Source organism: Carlito syrichta, unplaced genomic scaffold, assembly GCF_000164805.1.
Source record: "Carlito syrichta isolate Samal-C Ts95f unplaced genomic scaffold, Tarsius_syrichta-2.0.1 Scaffold301745, whole genome shotgun sequence".
Classification (NCBI taxonomy): domain Eukaryota; kingdom Metazoa; phylum Chordata; class Mammalia; order Primates; family Tarsiidae; genus Carlito; species Carlito syrichta.
The window spans coordinates 83,262-106,721 of NW_007245841.1; the positions used below are offsets into that span (position 1 = coordinate 83,262).

At 40.4% G+C, this 23,460-nt stretch overlaps 1 protein-coding gene across 1 annotated transcript in view; it reads right to left on the minus strand.

The window, feature by feature from the left end:
- LOC103257447 (DENN domain-containing protein 1A) overlaps window positions 1-23,460 on the minus strand; it is a gene marked incomplete at its 3' end in the record, with an annotated part of 387,709 nt that overhangs the window by 80,710 nt on the left and 283,539 nt on the right. Inside the window, exon 10 of the mRNA XM_008055157.1 lies at window positions 19,876-19,921. Coding sequence (XP_008053348.1) covers window positions 19,876-19,921 — 46 coding nt within the window. The remainder of the gene's footprint in view (window positions 1-19,875; window positions 19,922-23,460) is intronic.

A 23,460-nucleotide genomic window follows, 5' to 3' on the forward strand; every position in this document is an offset into this window, starting at 1 on the left:
TTAAAGTCATTTTATCCACAGCTTGTGTTTCCTACTCTAAGTGAAGAAAAATCAGCAAAGACATGAGCAGATGTCAAAATAGTCCTCCAAAAACCCTACCCAATTAAAACACTTACTAGTACCGCAGCACACCGAGACAGCTCTCCGGTAGCTTGTCCCACCAACACATTCCCTCTCTTTTTAGTTACAGCATATGCCAAAGCTCCTGCCAGCTGTAAACCCTTCCCCCACCAGACTCTATAGGCTTTTTCTCAGAATGAAAAAAAAACCCCCAAAACTGACACGCACACTGACTTTCCAAATGGCATTTCTTACACAGAGAAATACACACAAAAATGGCACCTTCTCATATATATTGTTAATAAAAGACTTCTGTCCCTTTATGCTTTGTCACAGATAATCTTAGCTTGACCCCTGCCTTTCAGGTCAGGGGAAGGAAAACTCACTGTATAGGGGCAAGGGGCAACTGAGAGGATACTGGCTCTAATTGATTCACCTCTGGATTGTCCCTTTCCAGGTGGGTTACTGTAGGCAATATATCTGACCCTCAGGAATCCTCTAGGTTTCTGTAGGGGTCATGATAGTACCTACCTCACAGAGTTGCATGAGGCTTAGATAAGCTAATGTATGTAAAATATTTACCATGAGTCCCAGAGCATGTTGAGTACCTAACAGGTACTCAACAGTGGCTCTCTTGCCTGCCTGCCACCTCTCCTCTGATGGGTCCCAGAATTCAGTCACACTTGGCTCACCTTAGTCCAGAGAGTTGGAGGTAACAGTAAGCTTTCCATGACCTGTGCTCCCCTATGGTTTAAATCAGAGTAACATGTTGATCTAGAGTTACACAGGTTATCTGATTTCTTTCCTAGTCTGAGTTTCTTAAGATCAGGAGTCAGATCTCTGTACTCTCAGTTTCTACCCCAATATTTGGCCTACAGTAGATAATTCATTAGTGAATGAATAGGAGACAGCAGAGTCCAGAGGTGAAGAGCATAGCTCTGAAGTCAATCTGAGTTCTACTTAATCTCCACCATTCACTAGCTGTGCCAACTTGGGCACATCACTTAATCTTTCTGTGCCTCAGTTTCCTCCTTGATAAACTGGAGATGATAACAGTACCTATTTCAGAGGCTTTTTATGAGGATTAAATGGGTTAATAATTTAAAGTACTTATAGTAGTGCCTGACACATGGGAAGTGCAAGATAAGTGTTTGTTAAATAACAACGAATGATCTTTTGAGGGTGATGAAAATATCCTATATCTTTATTGTGGAGGTAGTGCCTTCATGAGTATATAAAACTGTCAAAATTCATTGAACCATATACTTTAAATGGATGGTTTGTGATACATAAATTACACTTCAATGAAGTGACAAACACATTAGTACTCTGTTTAGAACACAGAATAAAATCACAATAGACCATAAAAGATAACAAAGCACGAACATGGTGAACAAATGCCACACAACGAGGTAGACTTTCCCAGGATCATCCCCCAATGTACGTTCTGTTTTGTGGCTGTGTTTGGCTCCCCTTCCTTTTTTGTCCTAGCCCAGAACTTTTTGTTAACTTTGCTTTTCAACTCACATTCTCTTAGGATAAACACAAAACTCCAACGTCCCTAGAGATTCTAATATATGAAGGTGGGTCTTTTTTAAGAATCACTCTACCTTTGGTGTCTCCCCTACTTTCTTTTGTTCCTTTTTTCTTTTTTTTTTTTTTGATTTGGGGTCTCACTCTGTTGCCCAGGCTGGAGCACAGTGGCACAATCACAGCTCACTGCAGCCTCCAATTCCTGGGCTCAAGTGATCTCCCTACCTCAGCTTCCTGAGTAGCTGGGACTACAGGTGCACACTACCACACCTGGTCAATTTTTAAAAATTTTTTGTAGAGATGATGTCTTGCTATGTTGCCTAGGCTGGTCTTGAACTCCTGGGCTCAAATAACCCTCCTGCCTTGGCCTCTCAAAGTGCTGAGATTGTCAGCATGAGCCACCATACCTGGCCTTACTGAGCTTCATTTGCTGAAGTTGGTTGTATGAAAACAAATAAAATCAGCTACACTCATGAAAACTACACTGGCCCCTCACACAGATGAGGGTGGTTCTACCTGTCAGTGAGGGCATTGGACTGCTAGTGACAAAAGTAAAGACTTAGACCATAAAAAGAAGGGCAAGGGCTTGCACTGACAATGTAATCTTGGGGACCCAAAGAATGGCCAGAAGCATGTGGTACACCTGGCTGGATGCTGAGGAGTGGGTCCCAGTTATACATACCTCTGCCTCCTCCAACAGCCTGTGTAGTGGGGGCAGGGCTTCCTATCCACAATGGAGGTTGAGACAAGCATAGAGTAAATGAGCACACTGGGTGCATCTTACACCAGGACCACCTCTAGGGCAGAGGCAAGTGCTCACTAACTGGAGGCTGAGTGAAATGACTGTGGCTGGATCCACTCTACTGGGAGCCAGGCCTTGTAGAAGATGTCAATGTAAGCCCAAACGGACAATGTAAGCTCAACATTAGCAATCTAGAGTCTGCTCATAGAAGTGGGATGGGAATAACAGTAATGATGGCAATGATAATAATCACATAAAATGATCATGATTAATTAGTGTAGAATTAATCCACAGTGGACATGGAAAGACAGGAGCTAACATGGTGATTAAGACAGTGGGCTTGGAACAAGCCAGTGTCTCTATTGTGTAACTTCAGAAAGTTATTTACTTCTGAGTCTCAATTTTCTTATCTATAAAATGGGGATAATACTGCACAGCTATGTTGTGAGTATTCAGTGAGGTAATCTGTATAAAGAATTTAACACAATACCTGAGTGCAATAAGTAATAAATAAATGTGGGGTATTAAAAGTCAAAAATTAGCCGGGCGTGGTAGCACGCACCTGTAGTTCCGGCTACTTGGAAGGTTGAGGCGGAAGAATCACTGGAGCCCAGCAGGTCGCGGTTGCGGTGGCCGGGAGCATGCCACTGCACTCCAGTCTGGGCAACAGAGTGAGACTCCAATTCAAAAAAAAAAAAAAAAAAAAGCAAGTTTCTATTCTTGCAATTTGAAAGTTATGTCAATAAAAAGGATTAGAGATCTAAGACTAAGGCTTTAAATAGCTGATTTTCAGAACAAAGATCACACCTAATAAGACTCTACTATGATGATTCTGTGCTATTAAAATTTAAACTACTACCAACCTATTGTTCTTTCCCTGGCTGTTTCATATGAGCACATTCTTTGGAGCCAGACAGCTTGAGTCTGAATCCAACTCCGCCAGTTAAAACTGTGCTACCTTGGACAAACCATTTAGCCAACTTAAGCCTCAGTTTCCTTATCTGTATAAGATAAAAATAGTACTGACACCCAGGACAGCAGTTTTCCTTTGGTTGGAGGGAGACTAACAAGAACAGCGCATAACAGAGGGTTTCTGGGAGGCTGGTAATATTTTGTTTCTTGATCTAGGTGGTAGTTATATGGATGTGTCTATTTTGTAAAAACTCAACTTGTTGCACATTTAGTGTGCATGTTTTGGTTTCTTAACAGTGATAGGGTCTTGCTATATTGCCCAGTCTGAACTCAAACACCTGGGCTCAAGCTATCCTACTGCCTCAGTCACCTGAGTAGCTAGGACTATAGGAACACACCTGTACCTGGCTTTAGCTGTAAATTTAGGATGGGTACATTTTTTTTCTACAAATCTCACACTTCAATAAAATACTTATATAAAGTGATAATATGAACTTTACCAGATTGTTTTGGCAATTACATGAGTTAACATATATATTAACTTAGGACAGTGTCTGGTGTATATAGTAAGTACTAGGTATGAGCTGTTATGAAAAAAAATTAATATAGCAAAAATTATATAATAAAAATGATTCACTCTAGATTATATTTCACTGTTGGAAAATGTGTTTGCTGGTGAGGAGCGGAGGCTCACATCTGTAATCCCAGCCACTTTGGGAGGCAGAGGGAGGAGGACTACTTGAGTCCAGGAGTTCAAGACCAGTCTGGGCAACATAGTGAGACCTTTCTCTACAAAAAAAATTTTAAAAAAATTGTCCAGGTATGGTGGCATGTGCTTGTAGTCCCAGCTACTTGGAGGCAGGAGTCCTAGCTGAGGGAGGAGGGTCATCTGGGCCCAGGATTTTGGGGCTGTGTTGAGTCATGATTGTGCCACTGTACTCTAGCCTGGGAGACAGAGTGAGACCCCAACTCAAAAAAGAAAATGTGTTTGCAAAGGTAGATACCTCCAGGAGGCACACTGCTTCTTCAATCTGTCATGACTCCCTCCAGTGAGGAGTAAAGCAGCATATTACTGGGGCCTTCTGAGACAGTTTAACAGTTCTGAGGCAGGTTGGTTTGGGAGAATAGGAATGAGGAGGAGAAGCATGAGTCAGAAAGATTGAGTTTCCTCGATTTTCATGGATTCCTAGTTACAGGACCCAGGACAAGTTTAAACGTATTATTATACTTTAAAAAATGATTCACTCTAGATGAAGGAGGAGGACTACTTGAGCCCAGCTCAGTTTCTACATCTATAAAATGGGTCTTTTATCATTTGCTACATAGGGCTGCGAGAGGATTAAGTAAAAAACCAAAACAAATAGAATCATTTACTTTCCGCCTATGTGGCCATGTTCCCATCTGCCCAAGGTGCTGATATAGACCACAGGTGGGACTCCTCCCTGTGAGAGTGATGTCCCAAAGCCAGTAAGCATAACCTCTGGCCAAGACATCACTGGAGGGAACACCTGAGTCCAGGAGGTGGATCTCCAAGCAAAGAGGATGACTTCATGCAGACACTTCGCTCTGAGGGGACTCAGCATCTTTGTGAATCAGAGCATCATCATGCCCACAAAGTGTTTTGCTTTTGTTCAAAGAAAGACTGGTAGAAGTTGATCCCTCTGTGAGAGTGGCATAATTAATTTGGCTCTTGACATTATACTTTAGGTCTCCTCGTACGGCTTCTTGATAGCTTTTTTTGAGAGGTAGAGCATATAGCTAAAGTTAACAAAGAACTACATATTAATAGTTTATTAATCAATACTTTCTCCCAAATGACTGACTGTTGCTGGGTTCCATGAAGTTGCCTCTTCTCTTAACTGCACTCCTTCAGCTACATAATGGTCCAAGCTGCAGCTAACTTAACAGGGTCCTGCATGTGCCAGAACTGTGTGACATACTCTGCATCCATCACCTTACTGATGCTCACAACAAGATTACAGTCACTAGATGTTGGGTTCCTCCCATAGCCCAACCCTTTATATGTGTAATTTAATGTACACCACATGACATCTTTGGAGAGACAAGGACATTGAGGGTCACAGAGGTAGGATAAAAGTCCAAAGTTACATGGCTAAGAAGCAGTGGTGCTAGGCATTGAACCCAGTTGAGTAGTACCTTTGTACTACTAATGCTTTGCATTATTTGCTCTGACACATTGTTTCAATCAACAAACATATTGAGAAACTGTAATATAACAGACCTTTGTTAGGCACATACCAGATGAATCAAGTCCTTAAGCAGTTTAATGCCTGGCCCAGACGCCATTAAAATTCCCAGGGAGAGGAGAGTTTCCTACAGAATCATACCCACTTGATAGATGAGAAAACTGAAGCTGTAGAGATTAAACAATTTGCCCATATTTTCACAACTGGTATGTGTCAGAGAAAGGATTGGAATCTGGGTTCCATGAGCCAGTGTTCTTTCCACAGTATAGCGTGTACAAAATATGCTCAAATGCATGCGCATATATATGAGTACATAACAAAGAACAGCATGGGAAGCTGGAGGCCTCATAGGAGGAAAGGAAAGAGAAATAAGAGGGAAAGTGGAAAGGACAGGAAAGGCAAGGCACACATTCAGGGATTCTAAATTCTTTATTCCCTCCTGAAATCTCAGATATACACAGAGGGAAGAGTGACATTTTCTTTCCCTTCCTCAGGCCCCAAAGGTCACTGAGCTGCCAAGCAGTTGATAAACGTAGTAGCTTTTCTTTGGTGCCAGGAGTCACTGATTTGCTCCTTCCTGCTCCACAAAATTAAAAATCTAAGCCTGACAGTTCAGAGGAGCCCTGAAAACACTGCTGGAATTTCCCAGAGTGCTTTAAACAGAAACAGAAGCTTGGCAGGGGAGGGAAGTGGTGTAAGTGGTCATGCTAAATCCACTCCTCATGAGGTAATAAGCACTGACTCTCATTAACAAGTCCAGAGACTCTCCAGCCAGGTCAGCAAAGGGGTTCTTTCTCCAATGGCTCCTTTCCTAACCATCCATTTATCAGATATTCATTCACTTAATCAGTCACTCATTGATCAGTGATTCACATCAACTTTGTGCTAGGTCTTAGGAACACACTGATTAAACCACAATATCTGAATTCAAGGGGCTTCCATTCTCTCCTTGAGGATGGAATGTGGATAAATGCACAGCAACATGCAGGAGAAGAGACCTCTCTCCAGTGGAATATACCCATTCACACAGAGCTAGCCCAGTTCCCTCCCCTGGGGCCCAGGGCCAGAAAGTCCTGAGGTTAGTGTCCTGGCTTTTTCACATACTGCTAGGTAGCGTTAGGCAAGGTGTTCAGTCTCCTTTAGAATCAGCTTTCCTCTCTGTGAGCTGAGGGTTATTTATAATCCTTGCCTTTAGGATTGCTGAAACAATTGGGGGAGACACTATGGAGCATGCATTCTGTAGAGTCAGTCATCTAGTGGAAGGTCAGTAGTGCCAGCTGGCCTCCCTCTAGGAACTGGGTTCTGCCAGTTCATCCCCTCTAGAAGTCCACCAAACACACACCTCTGGCCAATCTGGCCTCCCCTCAGCCCTCCAGATTGGAGGATGCGCCCATTCACTCTTCTGAGTCTGCTGGTGTTTTGCTTCAAAGTGAAGCAGCCTTCTCACTGCTGGAGACTCTGTTTTCTCATGTGCAAAAAAAGGGCAGGGAAGGTGTCAACACCTTTCCTCATAGCCGCAAAGCACAAATGTGAGAGGAGGCAGCAGAGTACTCCATGAGATGGGAAGTGAGGCCCAGACAGTTCTCTGTGTTACCTCCCTCTCACCACATTCTGCTCTTCTAGAAAACCCTCCTGGTCACTCCTGCTCCCATGGCAAGTTGCCATCTCTAAGTCCTAAGCCAAGCACAATTGACAACAGATACTCTGGCTCTCAATTAAAACTTGTTTAGTGAGGTTTCATTCTCTTTTTTTGGAGTCAGAGTCTCACTCTGTCACCCAGGCTAGAGTGCAGTGGCACTCTCATGACCACCACAGCCTCAACCTGCTGGGCTCAGGCAATTCTTCCACCTCAGCCTTCCAACTAGCTGGAACTATAGGCATGTGCTACGATGCTCGGCTAATTTTTTGATTTATTGTAGAGACGAGGTCTCACCATCTTGCCCTGACTGGTTTCAAACCCGTGGACTCAGGCAATCTTCTTGCCTCGGCCTCCCAAAGTACTGGAGGTTTCTAATCCTTTCCTGTACACCATCACTTTTCCCTTAAAGTAACTGTTTTAACCTCACTATATTCACATATAATGCAGTATAGCTTTAATTCTGGCTCCTGTAAAGCACTGTAGTTGTTAAACATACTATATTTTAGAATATATTATTTTTAAAAATTCTCAAAACAACTGCTTGGAATTAGGTGTTATTATTTGCATTTTACAGAAATACAAACTGAAGCTCCAAGAGGTGAAATAACTGGCTCAAGTCCCAGAGTAATGACAGAGTTAAGAGTTGAGCTTTTGGGGAACCTGATCTCAAAGCCTGGTGTCCTTCTCTCTGTGCAGCATCCTCTACTTTCTAGGCACAGAGCTGGTGCGAGCAAACACTGTGGCCATGACACATATTTCTCTTGTGACCTCCATGGATAGACTTATCAGAGAGCTAGATACATAATAGCAAGCAGGCCACCAAAGTAGAGCCAGTACAGTAGTTTCCTTTTGTATACACTAAAACACTTTACACAATGAAACAACTGGGTTCGAATCCTAGTCCTGCTCATTATTAGCTGTGCAACTTTGGACAACTTACTTAACCTCTCTGTGCCTAAATTTCACCATCTATAAAATAGGCCACCATTGCCAAAGCACAGCCTTGTTGTAAGAATTAAATAATGGGTGTAAGGCATCTGGTAGTTAGTTCAAATAGTATCCATCCAATTTGAAACAACAGTATCTTGAATTTAAGAGTTTCACTCAGAGTGTAAGACAGTGTTGATTCCACACTACCCAAATAGTTTAGGGTCATCCTATCATAAAATAGGGCCTCATTCCTCCCACACAACTGCCACTTGCCATCATTCATTCATCACTAAGCACAGCAAAGCCTGACTCCCATCTCCACCTGCCTTTTATTTGAAATGGCAATTTTTAAAGAGTGGAGAGGTTGGAAACCCAATTTAACAAGCACGCTGAAACATTGTTTATTGCCCCCATAAACATGGCTTAGTGAGAATTACGGACTTAATCAGAGTGAACTTATCTTGCGGTGAAAAGGAACACTTTAAATTTCAGAAATGGCACCTTCACTGTGAAAATCTCTTAACTTTTCAAACAAACTACAGGGGGTCTTAAACATATGGGCAGTAAAGGGGCAGTCATTACTTTGATTTGTCTTACCCAAGAGCCAAGGAGCCCTAAAGGTCCATCACAACTTAAAGATCTAGGAAAAATATTTACAAAATCATATTCAGGAGACATGTCTCTAAAAACACCCAAAAGGTCTGCCGAATGGGAAGTAATACCTGTATAGCTGTTCTTGGGGCTGCCCAAAAGAAAGGACCTGAGTCACTGGAACAGGGGCTACTAATAAGCAGTAGTACTGAGAAAGCTCACCCCTCCTCCTGTGTGCATGATTAAACATTTAGCAATAGGTAATATTTTGGTGACCTGCTTTTTGGAAGGGAGGTGCTACATAAAAACCCAAATTGCTGCTTAATGGTTTGTGTGGGGCTTTTTCTTTTTAAAAACCACTTCCAGAGTATGAGGTCCTGTGAACCCCAACTTCCCAATTTGAAGCTTCATTAGTGCTTGTCTGGTCATTTCAGGAAAGAATTTCATAAAGACACTCCCCCCATCTTGTAGAGAATGTATCAGCCTGGCTGCCAGAGGCAGGAAAGGCAACAGATATAAAATTTTATTATTTCAATGCCCCAGTAGCAGCCAGGAGAACTTAATGAAATTGCCAAGATTTACAATCTGAAATAGCTATTGCACAGACAGATATGGTTAAGGGAGCTGTGCCCTCTGACCTTTCAACTCTTTGATCTTCACTCGGCAGGTGGCCTGGAGCCCCCTCCTGGGCATCTTCCCTCTCTTCCGACACAGCCGAACCTTGATGTGCAATAAGCCTGACCCTACACAGGTGACTCACGGTGCTTATCACCAGCAGCTGCTGCTAATGGAACAGCCAAAATCACTCAGCCTAGAGATTCTAACTCCAAGGTGGGGGAAGAAGAATATGCTGTACAGTGTCCAAATGGTGCTGAGATGAGGCTCAAAAATTCAGCCTCAAGTCCAGTTGTTCAGCAACGTATAATGATGTCATTATCAAAATCTGTCCTTGGAAATGGAACTTTGGTCTCCTCTGATTTATAATTTGAGCGATACATTTTAAAAAATCACCTTTTAAAACTCAATCACAAATCTCAAAAAACAAAACAAAACAAAACAAAAACCCAAAGTCCCAAATGCATCTCTCAGAACTTCCCCAAAACCATGTGCAGCAAATTTATACCAGTGAAAATCTAAACAATTTTTGGAAACCTAAAATTGACTGTTTTCAGTTCCATGAAATTTCATTTAAAAAACCCCATATGCCAAAATGTCCAAATTCTCTTATTTTTAAAAATTGGGATGACATCCAAAAATCATAGCTATCTTTTTCTTTCTTTTTTTTCCCCCTTCTTCTAAAGCTAGGGATGGGTAGTGTGCATATGTACTTATCATGCTTCATAAATTTAACCCATTCGGTCAGTACAAAATATTTGCAGTTAAATGCTGAAGAGAGAGGATATAAATGTATTATCACTGGGTTTTTCAGAAACAGTTGACTCCTAGGCACTAAGGTTTAACATACAGTGTATTTGGTTAAGGAAACATCCAGGGGTCTAGGCGGCTCCAGTCACCTTTTAGCTTTTGTCAGATATTTGGGTTTATGGAGAGAAGGATTTTAGGTAGGACACCGAAACCACTCTCTGCAATGCTGACAACTTTAAACCATAAGACAAAACTTTAATGCCACTGTTCATCATACTTAAGAAAATTCCCAAGCCAATGCCTCTGCTTTTGAACAAACAGGATAGTGCTCCAAGCTTTACCTGTAACAGCCTAAGCTAAGAACGCTAATGTCTGAATGCAACGGGAAAAGGAAAAATCCACTTCTTGCAGCCCTAACGGCACAAAAACAGCAAAGAATCAAACAACATGTAAAGAAAGGCGTATAGACTCCATTTTTTAATCACACTTTTCTCTATGGATGTTTAACTTTAGTACAGAAAGTAGTTTATGGAGAAATCAGTTTAGCAGGAAAAAAAGGTATGGTTAGGATATTATAGTTTGACCACTTTTTACAAAACTATTCGTCTTGAGATGTCTATGGAAGTACTTTATTAATAATAACAGCCATCACTGGGTGAGGGCCTGCTAATGTTCATGGCACATTAGCCATATTATTTCTAATTGTCACTACTTTATAATAGGTGCCGTCATTTAGCTGATGGGGATGTTAAGGCACACACATGGAAGCTCAGCAACTTGCTCAAGTTACACAGAGACAAACAGCAGAGCTGGGATTCAAACTCAGGCTCACTGCTTGCTCAAAAAAGCCATGCTCCATCCACATTTTTCAAAAAAAAAAGCAAAACAAAACCAAACAGAACAACATGCACTAATGTGTGCAAAAAATGCCGGATTTCAGCTTGCTTACACATTGCCCTGGCCCATTTAACGGCCTTCCGAATCAATTATTTTAGGTCATTAAGAGGAAGTTTAATTTGGCTGACAAACACCCCTACTGTGGTGACCTCACATATCAACAACAAATGCCTGATGGTCACAAACCCATTCCATGAGTCGGCTGAGCATGGTGTTAAACAAAACCACATGTGCCCAGATCCCAAGTGGGATTTGTCTAGGCCAAGGGTACAGCTCTTCAATCATCATGCTGCTGGTCTCTGAGCTCCCACAATGGCCCCACCCCTAATCACTTGCAAGGAGTTTATGAAAAGAAGTCACCAGTCTCACGTGGCTAGGTTCAGTTAAAATGCCTTTAAGCTGATGCCAGTTTAGAAAAGGCACTTATTTAAAAGGAAAAATGGAAGCTGAAAAAGAGGGCAGAGGAACTCTAAGGTAGATGAGTCTCTTAGCTTTTTTGAAGAGAAATATATCAAGTCTACACCCATATAATATTGATAATCATTTTCATTTATTTGGCACCTACCACGTGTCAGGCACTATTCTGGGTGTTTTCATGTATTTTCTCATTTACTCCTCATTAAAAACTCCTATGAAATAGGGTATCCTCCCATTTTACAAGTGAGAAATCTGAGGCTCAAAGAGGCACCTTAACACCCATCTGCAAAATAGGGGTATCTTCCTTAATAGGGGTATCACCAGCAACGTGATGATTGAAGAACTGTTGACAATTAGAAATTATATAGCCAAAGTATCATGCAAATTAGTAGACCTTCATTCAATGGTCAAAATTATTATTTAGGTATTTCTAATAGACAGCTCTTAAGAGGATAGCATAACGAGTTTCATGTAAAGTAGTCAAACTGTGTCATGTAGCTTCCAAACTTTTCCCGCAAAACTTTTTCAAACAAAGGAGCTTGTTAAATGTGACTTGATAGTAGTGAAGCTAGGACCCAGGTCCATATGACGCTAGAGCCTGAGTTCTTCCCACTCTGCTACACAGTCCCCTGCATGCTGCTTCTCACCTTGACCTGGCAGGAATTTGATTCGTTCAAGTTTCTTTTGGCAGCAGTTTATAATTAAGTTTTCTTTGAAGTCAGTTTTAGCATTGCATTTAGCATATAATGATACAAGTGATGACACAGGGAAATTGGGAAACAAAAGGATCAGTGATTATTTCACATTTTCTACAGGGATTCCCCTCATAATTACTGAGTTTTTCTAATGTGTAACAGAGGGCTAGCCCATCTCACAAGAGAATGTTTCAGTCATGACAAATCAGACTGAAAACATACTGACTGCAAGAGATACTTCACTCAGCCAGAAGTACTTGTTCCCTTTGATTACATAAATTACTACTAGAGCTTTAAATTGTTTTACATTTAATAATTTCAACATTAGGATAAGTGGCATTTAAGGATCATGCTGATTTTAAAAGCAAATGCCACTGTGAAGAGGAGAGAGCTTTCAGGGCAACTCCATCAGCTACAACCAGGGCCTTCTTTAAGCCCTAAGGTGAACAGAGCTTGCTGCATTTGCAGGATGAATCTTCTGGATGCAATAGAGACGCACATGTGATGATTGTGCATGATAACATAGAGCATGCAAAGGAAAGAATAACAGGATCAAGCTACTGTCCAATTATTTTTTTCTTTACAAAATAAAGAAATCTCCAGGGTTTCACTGATCTAATCTTTGCCTCTTTTATACTACTTACTAGGAAGACTTACTGTTTGGTATAGTATTTTTAAAAGTACTCTTCACACCCATTGTATCAGTTAATTCTTCCATCTCTTTGAGATGAATAATATCACTTAAATTTCAGAATGGAGCCTTGAGGAGGCCAAGTAATTGAGCCCCAGTCACAAGTATACTTAGAGCTTATCCCTGGAGTAATATAGGGCTCCCAGTTGTGACCCCACCTTTCACCTTACTATGGTCCCTCACACACAGCACTGGAGAAGTAAGAGTTTAAGCACAGGTGGAGATTTCTGCCTGGACCTGGGGTGGGCCAGGCATAATCCACACAGCCTGATATGAGGGTACACAGAGCAGAGGTTCTGAGGTCTGAAAAACCCTTCAAAGCTGAGGGCCTGGGTGCAAATTACAGTTGTTCCTCAGTATCCAATGGGGATTGGTTCCAGGAACCCTGTAGAAACTATTATCTTCAGATGCTCCAGTCCCTGGCATAAAATGATGTAGTGTTTGTATGTAACCTATGCACATCCCCCTGCATATGTTATGTCATCTCTAGATTGCTTATAATACGTAGTACAATGTAAAGCCATATAAATAGTTGTTATACTATATTGGCTTTTTATTTGTGTTATTTATTTTTTTTCTGAATATTTTTGATCTGCAGTTGGTTGAATCTGTGGATGTGGAACACACGCATGCAGAGGGCAGAGTATATTTTATCTTTTAGAGCCTCAGTTTTCCCATCTGTGAGTGTGACTACTTCCTACCTCGCCGACAGAGTCTGAGAAATGCTCAAAAGTTAAAACAGGTCAGTCCTTAGCACAGTGTTTGGCACTAAGTGCTCAAAAGATGCTAAATTCTTCCAATCCTCTCCCTTTCTTTCCAAAGTTCTCTCCATAAACCTATGACTGAAACTACCAGGTAAGACTTTTCATGCAAATATCACCTCCTTATAAAGCGAGAATATGATCACCTAGCACTAACAAATGTCACACAAAATTTTGCCATTCTTCTGAGGACACATATACAAGTCACCATTTATATATAGACGATTATGGCTCAGAATCAATTGCAGCATTAACAAATGTGAACTACATCTTACTTCTGTCTATATGTGAAGTCCTGTAAAGAAGCAAAATGGTACAATGGTCAACAAGAAACACTATTCTTTACTCTGTTTAAAAATAAATATCCTCCAAAAAGGGAACAAAGGATTAAAGATTTTCTATGCCTGGAGAAAAATAAAAAACTAGTTAAAATAGTACCAACTCAATTGACAGAAATTCAGCATCTTTGAAATGCAAAGAAAAAAAAACATTACTTTCTTTGTCTGTAAATAAGTGAGTCCTATTATTTTGTGTAAAAGCTCCACAGTTAAATCGAGAGCCCCACTGCAGATACAGACAAATGTGGCCTCTGGATCCCAGAGACCGAGATGAGCTTTGATCTGGCACGTGAATGTATTCCTCCAAATGATGCCAAGCACTTAGTGTATTTCCAAAACCAGGCTTCTAGAAACCCATGGCTCAGCCTTACTAGATAAATAATGATGAGAAAGAAAGAGGTGCTATGAGCTCCCCACGTACCCATCACATGCCTCTTGAAATTGCATTGGCGGGGAGAGGTAGCTGGGGGCCCACCAACTGGGTACCTGGGTCTTACTCCTCCTGTTCCTACTGCCTAACCACTTGGAATATAAAATAAACTTATACCCTTAAACTAGGGTATAGAAAGAATATCTAATTTATAAAAGGTACTTGAGAACAGAGAGGAAAAGACAAAATCTAATAAAAGTGGTGCTTAAAATTTTGAAGAAAGTCGTCTCTACAAACACCTCTGCCATAGCTTGACAACAAAGGAATCATTCAGAAGCTCAGGTTTGGGACACTAACACATCTGAATTTTATATACATCATTTTGGTGTGCAATTTCCTTAAGAATTACTTTGATTTTTACAAATATCAATTTTCTTTATTAACTTAGTTAAGTGGTTTCCAAGCATTTTATACAGAAGTACTGTGTTTCTAATGGCCCAGATGGAGAAGGCCTGACCACGTCTCTCCTCTATTTACACCCTTCAATGGCTCTCCATTGGCCTATAAAGTTCAAACTCTTTACTACAGCTTCCAAGGCCCTGGATGGACTGGCCCTTGCCTGCCTACCTCAGCTTTATGCGTCTATCAGAGACTAAACTACTCACACTTCCTGGAAACCCCCTTGGTCTATACCTCTTTGCAGATGCTGATTCCTGTTCTTCAGGCAGGTTTACCTAATTTTTATTTATTTGTTGGGTTTCAGTTTAGGTAGTCTCTTTCCTTGAGAATCATAGCTCTCAAGGCTAAGGTCGGTGTCTCTCCTACCAGAGCCTATGGCATCCCAAATTCACTGCAATTACTTTTGACTTGTTTGCATCTGTTCTAGATAAAACTCTGTGAAGGTGTAGATCATGTCACATTCACCATTTTATATAGAACTCCTAGAATAATGCAGTGCCTGGTACACAGAACAATGCCATGGAAAGGAATGCATATTGTGTCCCTACCACATGCCGGACATTGGGATATGCTGTATGAACACAGGCCTCAGTTCTTAGAGATGAAGAAAGTAAAATGTGGAAAGACAAAGTATCACGGTGGAAGATATCAGGAAGTGGTCAAGCAGGGGTTTGGAAGTATGTTTATCAAATTCTACAAAAGTGTCATTCCCAATGTCTCTGCATTGTAAACCAAGAGAAAAGGAGGCAGGCACAAACTAATTTTGTTGAGACTCTCCTCTCTTTCCCTATGGAATGAGGATGATGATTCTGGGAATCTAAGAGTTATAAAATACAATTTCAAAGCCATCAGCTGAACAATATAAATGACTTTAAGGTCACTGAAAAAATAAAAACCGCAATGATTGTCAATTTTTGTTGAGCTCTTTATGTGCTAGGTATTGTGCTAGGCTTTCAATATGCATTCTCTCACTGGATCCTCCCAAGTATCCTGTATGGGAGACACAGCCATTAACCTCAGTTTACAGGTGAGAAAAAAGAGGCTCAGAGGTCAAAGGCCTTGCCTAAGATCACATAAGCTGGAAGCAGGGGTGCCAAAATCCAGAGCCCACATTCTAACTGCTATACTTCACTGCCTCTGTGTATAGGTGGAGTTTCATTTACAAGCCTCTCTGTAACAGTTGCCTTTCTTTCCACCTTCCTAAACATCCCACCACCAGGAAATGATATAAAATACCTTCTGTATATCTTCCTCATGTCACTCTGAGGTCTGTATACAAAGCATTGTTTGTGAGGCTTGGGACGGAAGATCTTCATTTATCAAAAGGAGAAGCACCATCAACCAGACATGACCTGGCACCTGCTACCAGAGATGGCACAGAAGAGGGGCTGCATAAATGTCTCTTGCTAAATTGAGATAGTTTGAATGAAAGGACAGTCACTGTGTAATCTGGCCATGTTTAGGGATTCCCTAGCTGCCAGCTAACATGATCATTCTCTCCAAGAAGAAACTAGGTCTATGCCAATATCCTTGGCTATTCTGCTAACGTGCCACTAGCCTCAAATTGCTTAAATGAGAGAAAGATTATAAAAAGGCAGAAGGAGAGAGAAGAATGGTGATCAGGTATAGACTTGCCACTTTAGAAGGAAAGTGGACCCTTTAAGGTGACTAGGTTACCATTTAACACACAGCAATGGTATCCTGTAAGAGCATAAAGACCAGAATTAGGTCTTTCCCCAAAATAACATTTTTAAAAATGAGAACACAAGGTTATAATTTATATTTCTTTTTGTGCAACAAATTTGAGTGTCATAAAAATGGTTAAAAAGTCTTCCTATGGTAGCTTTTTCTAAACTTTTATGAACATCTGCCACATTCATTTGAAGTTTAAAAAATTCTGGCACATATGCAAAGGCATAATAAGGTGCCTATAGCTTTCAAGAAAAAATAACAAGACAGTCAAAAATAAGCCTTTTGCTGAATTGCCAGTAAGAAAACTAGTGTAGCGGGAGGAGATGGGCCTTCCCAAGCTCCTTCCTTAAAGAGCTATTCTTTGGCCCCAGGTCTGAGCTCTTCCCCAAGCATGATAATCCAGGGTTGCTGGAGGAAATCCCGGGGGAAGCATCTCTCCCACCTGAATGGTACAATAGAACCAGATAAACCCAATCAGAAAGCACAACTAGGACACTCCAAATCAGAACTGAATTCCAAGACTTGGTAGTTCATAGCTGCCCTACATGCCCAGGGAACATTTCTTCAAAAGTGTTTTAGCTGGCTTCAAGAGTGGGGTAACTGCCATTTTTGTTTTCATTTTCGTGCTGACCACACAGGAATTCAGCACAGCAAACTCCTCTCCAACTTCTGTCAATCAACAGGGCTAAGATCTACCTTGGCCAGTGCTTCACGAACCTTTTCACATAACACCCTTCAAAGGCTGAGCAGAGGAGACCTGCACCCATTCATGTAAGTGCAAAACTTTTTAGTTACCTTAAAGAGTCCACTTTCCTTCTAAAGGTGTGCCAAATTACAGCTTCAAAATATATGCATATTTTGTATTAAATGTTTTACTACAAAAGGCCCTATTTTAAATACTTACAATTACATAAAAAGTAAAAACAAAACAAAACAAAAAAGTATTTCTCCCACCTGTAAGTAAAATTATGGCATTGGGTTGCCTGAAAACAGTGATGCCTATTAGAGGCCTTCAAAATGTGCTCCAAATTACAGTTTTCTAAGCATTCACTCAATCCTTCTTTTCAGAACATATTTGCTCTGACAATCCCAGCTGCTTGGCATCCTGCTAGATGCTGAGGATACCATAGTGAGTGATGCACAGTACTTGTTCCCCAGGAATGCATGCTCCCAGGGATGATGGAGAGGAACAAGGAAGCAAAAAGCTATAATTCAGATCAAGAGGTACCATAAGTGAAAGAAGATAGCAAAATGAGAGGATTTCTTGGAAGAGATGGAGAAGGGCAGGGCTTATCCAGGCAGAGGTGTGGGTGTGGATACATTTAAAGATCAGAGAGAGCATTGGATAACAAGCAAGTGATCGGGCAGAAGGCTCGCAGCAGTGGAGAGATTGTGCGGGACTCAGGGACTGTGTAGGGAGAGGTTGAAAGGCTCTTTCCCAAGTGCTATAACCCATGGTTATAGAGTGACTGGATGGAGGGCATTATGAATTAATGTTGGGATTATGAAATAAACTTTATATTCATCTTTATACCTCTAGGACTTTGCAAAATATTTGGAACATAAGAGGCCCTCATTTTGCTTATGAAATGAATTTGTCTTTGCAAAAATCCAAGAAAACGAAGTGTCAATAAAGGTAGTGAGGAAAGAATACGGCAAGAGAAAATTCAGAAATTTTATGAGTATTTAAAAAGAAGGACAAGGAAGAGGAACACTTAGCCATGTTCAGTATGTCCCACTTTGGTGCCACTGCAGGCAGTGGTGCCATTCACAGGGACTGGGAACACCAGAAGGAGAGTGGAGTGGCGTGGAGTGGCTTGAGTGTGAGAGTGTGTGTGTGTGCATGTATGCGCACGTGCACATTGCTGCATGTGTGGATAATTTATTGTTTTGAGAAGACTGAGTGAGACATCTGTAGTACATCCAGGTGAAATGCAAATAGCACTTGAAAAATTGGATCTTGAATTCCAGAGTTAGAATCACAGTGGAGAGTCACTGGTATTGACCTGGTAGCTGAGACAAAAGCCTTCAACAAGATGCCTACTGGGCATGTAGAAAAGAAGAGAAAGGCGGGACTACAAACTTGGAGAATGCTGAAGGTAATGGGACATAAAAAGGAGTCTGAACAAGCCTGTGCTGAAGCAGTCTGGAAGGCAGGAGGGAACTGTGGCCTCTGATAGACGAAATAGTCGTCAGATTAGTGTTTCAAACTCTATAACATTTGGCACTAAAGGTCTATTAGAAAGTGTTCACTTTGAATTTCAATTTTTCATATGGTAACTTTGAATAGACCCCCAAACTTGACAAACAAAGGTAAAATACAGAAGAAATCTCTTCAATCTGATCTAAATACATCATCCCAGATAGTCCATAAACTGTGTACTGTATGTGCTTAGGGCTGGGTGATGACAAGGAGGAACTGTTAACAGAATGTAGGAGCCACATGGCCGGCCTGTCAAATTAGAAATTTGAGCAGATTTCTGTGGTCTATTTTGATCAAGATTCTCAATGTCAAACAAACAGGTTTTTCGATAACCAACTTCTTTCATTTTTGTAAGCACAATAGCACAGTGTGCAACAGTTAGTGTAGAAGCAGGTGGTCCTCGTCGACGTGAAATGAAGGGAACAGAAGAAGAGAAGTAGCACTTCCTTTAAGACATGCAAAGCACCATCACAGACGGACATGGCTGTAGATTTTCCCTTGGAGAGCTTATCTCTTGTGCAAAACAGGCGAGCCCCCACCCCCTCCATGCCTCATTTTGCTCTAGTACAAATTGAAGCTTTCCTGAGGAGGAAAGTGTTTAGGGTTCAAGTCTACAAACTAATGGCACTTACAAAAGCACAGAAAAGTCCTTTAAAAGAATTGCTAACTAATTGGTACAGCCATACAGAAAGCAATCTGGCATCTGATGCATAGCTTTGACCAAGCATTTCTACTTTAGGGGTTCTATGCTAAGGAAATGAAGAAAAATGCAGATAAAGCCTTATGCATAAAGATGTTCACTGAAATGCTATTTATAATAGTGAAAAATTGTAAACAACCTAAGCGTCCAACAGTAGGAAAATGGTTAAGTTGTGGTATATCCAAATAGTGTGAATGATAGGTAGCATATTAAAAATTAATATTACTAAGAGTAGACAAAAACACTTAGAAATTCCCAAGCCATACAGATCATTTTAATTTCCTTTTCATACTTGTATATTTACCTTTTATATCAATTTCCTTCAATGAAAAACGCAATATCAGTATAGTAATTTAGAATAAACATTTTGAAAAGCAAATCTTTTCTCTTCCCTTGTTCAAATCTTTGAAGAGCACTTTCCTCCTGACTCCTTGACTCTTACTCTCTTAACCCATGAAAATCCACAATCCCCAAGCAAAATGGGGAAACTCTGAAAACAAGAGCCCAGTGCAAAATGTCTAAGCAGAATGCTGAGCTCTGCACAGCTGGGAGGTGTTGCTTCGACACCTTCCCGTGTGTAGAGCTGTGACTCCCAAGACCGTGTCTTTCCACTGCCACACAGCAAAATAAAACTCCACGCAGAATGATCTCGGGAAGAAAGAAACCAACTTACCTCCATTAAACTTAAATGGATTCCTATGAGGTAGGGCATGGGAGCACTGTGAAGAGAAACAAAGACACACAGCTGCTTTAATGTCTGTTGCTTCTGACAGAAAATTACAGATGGTTCACTACTTGGAGAAAAACTGTTTTAATAAACGTATGCATAATTACATTTCCTTTCACAACAAAAATCCTAATATGACATTTTGTTCCCACGCCTAGAAACTTCAGAAGAATTTCAAAATGTGGGCAGAACTGGAAACAGCATGGGTGGCAGGAAGAGCATCCACCTTGGTATTAGTCCCTAAATAGCAGCTATACAACTGCACTGCCTCAGTTGCCTTGTCTTCAATAGGATATTGGAATTGAACTGGCACATTGATATGTGAATGAAGGAAAATATACATCAAGTACAATGATCAGTATAGTTCCCAATACAAATGGTAACTATTATTGACATGATTATAACAGAAAAAAGCAGTTAAGGTTGAGTGAAGGGCAAAATGTGTTTCAAAGAAGAATGAGTTTTTAATTTGCTGTTTCCTCTACCATCATGAGATGTGATCTAGCTGTCCATTCTGATTGGACAAAGTACTTGGAGAACTGCCAGTAAGTATCTCCTCCCCAGTTGCACACATGCCATGCGATGACACTACATTCATAAAGCCTCCGCCAACTGCTTCATTCACAGAGCAATGGGTTCCCTAAGTTAGTAACTGAGCAAGGGGATGAAAACTCCAGAGGGTTTAAAACCTGGGCATTTTGGATCAACTGGTCCTTCCTTTGGTTTCAGGTGTCTCTGTGTATGTGTGTGTGTACACATTGTCATTTATATGATTTCTACTAACAATAAATGTGCTAGTTGTTACATGAGGAACTTTTAAATCCATCTTTTCAAATCCATATAACAACCTTGCAAGCTAGGCATTAACCTCATTTTACAGAGAAGGAAACAGACCTAGAATGGTTGAATCACTTATCTAATGCCACAAAACAAAGCCAGTGGTACAACTGGGATTTAACTCCAAAGTATACATGTCTTATCTTGCACCACACTGACTTTGTAATACAGAACCTAAAATCTCTACATTACTCACCTCCCACACAATATTTTCAGTGGGGATAGGGAAGGCAGTTCAAGGAGAAGAGAGGAAGAGTGTGACTGGCAACTTTTCCATCTGTTTTTCCAGTATGTGATGCATCCTATGATATGTACAGATGGTGTTTCATGAATATAGAGGAAAGATACCTGGATCAGACTTGGGTGACCGGGTACTTTTCTTCTAGGGCATCTGGCAGAGTAGAAGTAGATGGACAAGGATGGCTCTTTGGGGATAGGGTTGGGGAAACAAGGACTGGTAAGTAAGGAGGCAGGATAATTTTGCCTTTTTTTTTTTTTTGAGTTGGAGTCTCACTCTGTCATCCAGACTGGAGTGCAGTGGCCGCTTCCGGCCAACGCAGCCTCAACCTGCCGGGCTCCAGCGATCCTTCCACCTCAGCCTTCCAAGTAGCTGGAACTATAGGTGCATGCTACCACACCCGGCTAATTTTTTGTTTTATTGTAGAGATGAGGTCTCACCAAGTTGCCCAGGTGGGTCTTGAACCCGTAGGCTCAGGAAATTCACTCACCTCAGCCTCCCAAGGCACGGGATTACAGGCCGAGCCACTGAGCCTGGCTGATAATTTTGCTTCTAACTGAATACTAAGGAGTTTAGGCTTTATCCTGAAAGGAATGGATAGGCAAGGAAGCCTTTTAGACATCAGTTGTTCATTTTAAAATTGCTCAAACATTTTAAAATAAGAAAGGACACAATTCCTTCATTACCATTCAACAAATAAAATTCTTCAAGCAAAAATCCTTCTCCCAGAATATAAAATGTCCTCCTGACTACAGATCTCAGCAGTAATATATCTTGGGAACCTGTAAAACAGACTTGAGTATTAGCAGAACAGTTTGGTAACTATTCTTCTAGAAGACTTTTGTATTTGATAGTAGCTAAAGAAAGGACTATACATACAACTGCAGTAAAAGTGGAGTTGTCTTTTCTTTTTTTCTTCTTCTTAAGCTATCTGCTGTGTACATACAGCTTCTCTTCACTTCTTGGGGCAAAGAAATGCCCTACAATATTATTTTCCCCTTAAACTGTAAACCACTAGTTTAGCTGTCAGCTACACAAATGCTCAAACTTCCCAGTGTGCCTGGTTCTGCTGTCCAAGCTTTTTCCAGTGTACACTGAAATGAATGTGTTTCTAATTAAGTAGTTTCAGGAACACGACGGCTTCAGTGTCAAAAATACAAAGTCTGAACCCTGGCAGGAAGTCTTAAGGCTGCAAATGTCTCATCTCGTGGAACCTTGCCTAATGTAATGAAAGGAAGCAGGAAGAGTACAGAATTCCAGAAAAATGACCACTTATTAATATGTCCACAAGCACAGCCTAACACATAGAAGAGAGAAAAGCTCAAACCCATGATATGTAACTAAATCTTATCAACTTTTCCAGATGCCTACATTTAAACACACAATTGACCAGTGACCATGAGTTTTAATTAGAATTTCTGAATTGAAATTCCAACAAGTGAGTTAACATGCAGAAGAAGACATTCAAACAATTGTGAGAAAAAGGTGAAAATAAATACCCATGGCAAAAGCCCTCTATATAATTTAACCATAGGTTCTTACATATGTATTAATAGGTTTAACGCCATGCCCTTTTTTCCTACAATAAAAATCAATGATGCCTTCAAAGAGAGAAAAAAGGAACCTTACAGAAGTGACTAAAGATGCAAGTGACAAATGGGACTTACTCTTCAGGTATTCTTAGTTAGGCACTTTTTTAAAGCCCAATAATTTTCCAAAGAGTAATTATGGCCTATCATAGAATGTAGTTTCTTAGCCAAGTATTGTTAGGACTGCAACAGCTCTGTAGTTAGAAAATATTTAAAACACATTTATAATGCAAATTTGGACAAACACCTTTTACATCATTTGCTTACAAAGCCTCAAATACTTCCCTGAATCTACTGCATTTTTGCTCTGCAAATCTGTAATTACAAATTCCAAGTGGGGAGAAGGAAGAAAAAGAAACCCAGAGTCTCTTTAGCATTTCAATGTGGTAAGTATGCAACTGGGTAATTCTAGGCATGTTCTGAAAACAATTTCTATTCTCAATATACCTCAATAATTATTGTAGCTACAGATTCATTTTCTTGGAAACTTCTTCTTTGTCTTTTTATTTTAAAAATAAATTTTGGGAAAAAACCACAATTACTTTTATTTTTGAATTATTCCTTTCTATAATAATATTGGCACATTAACAGTTATATATCTTTCCAATTATAAAGTGCATACATTTTATTGTTTTATTATTGGCTACATTAACATTTTCCATATTGTTCTATAATCTTTGCGACTATTATTTTAAAAACTACATAATATTCTACCAAGTTTAGATGTATCATAATTTACTGAATACTATCCCTAGAGTTAAATAATAAGATGCATCCAACTCGTCACTATTGCAAGTAACACTGTAATAAAAATGAATAACTTCATGTGCATAAATTCTCAGAACTGAATTACTAAATCAAAAGACA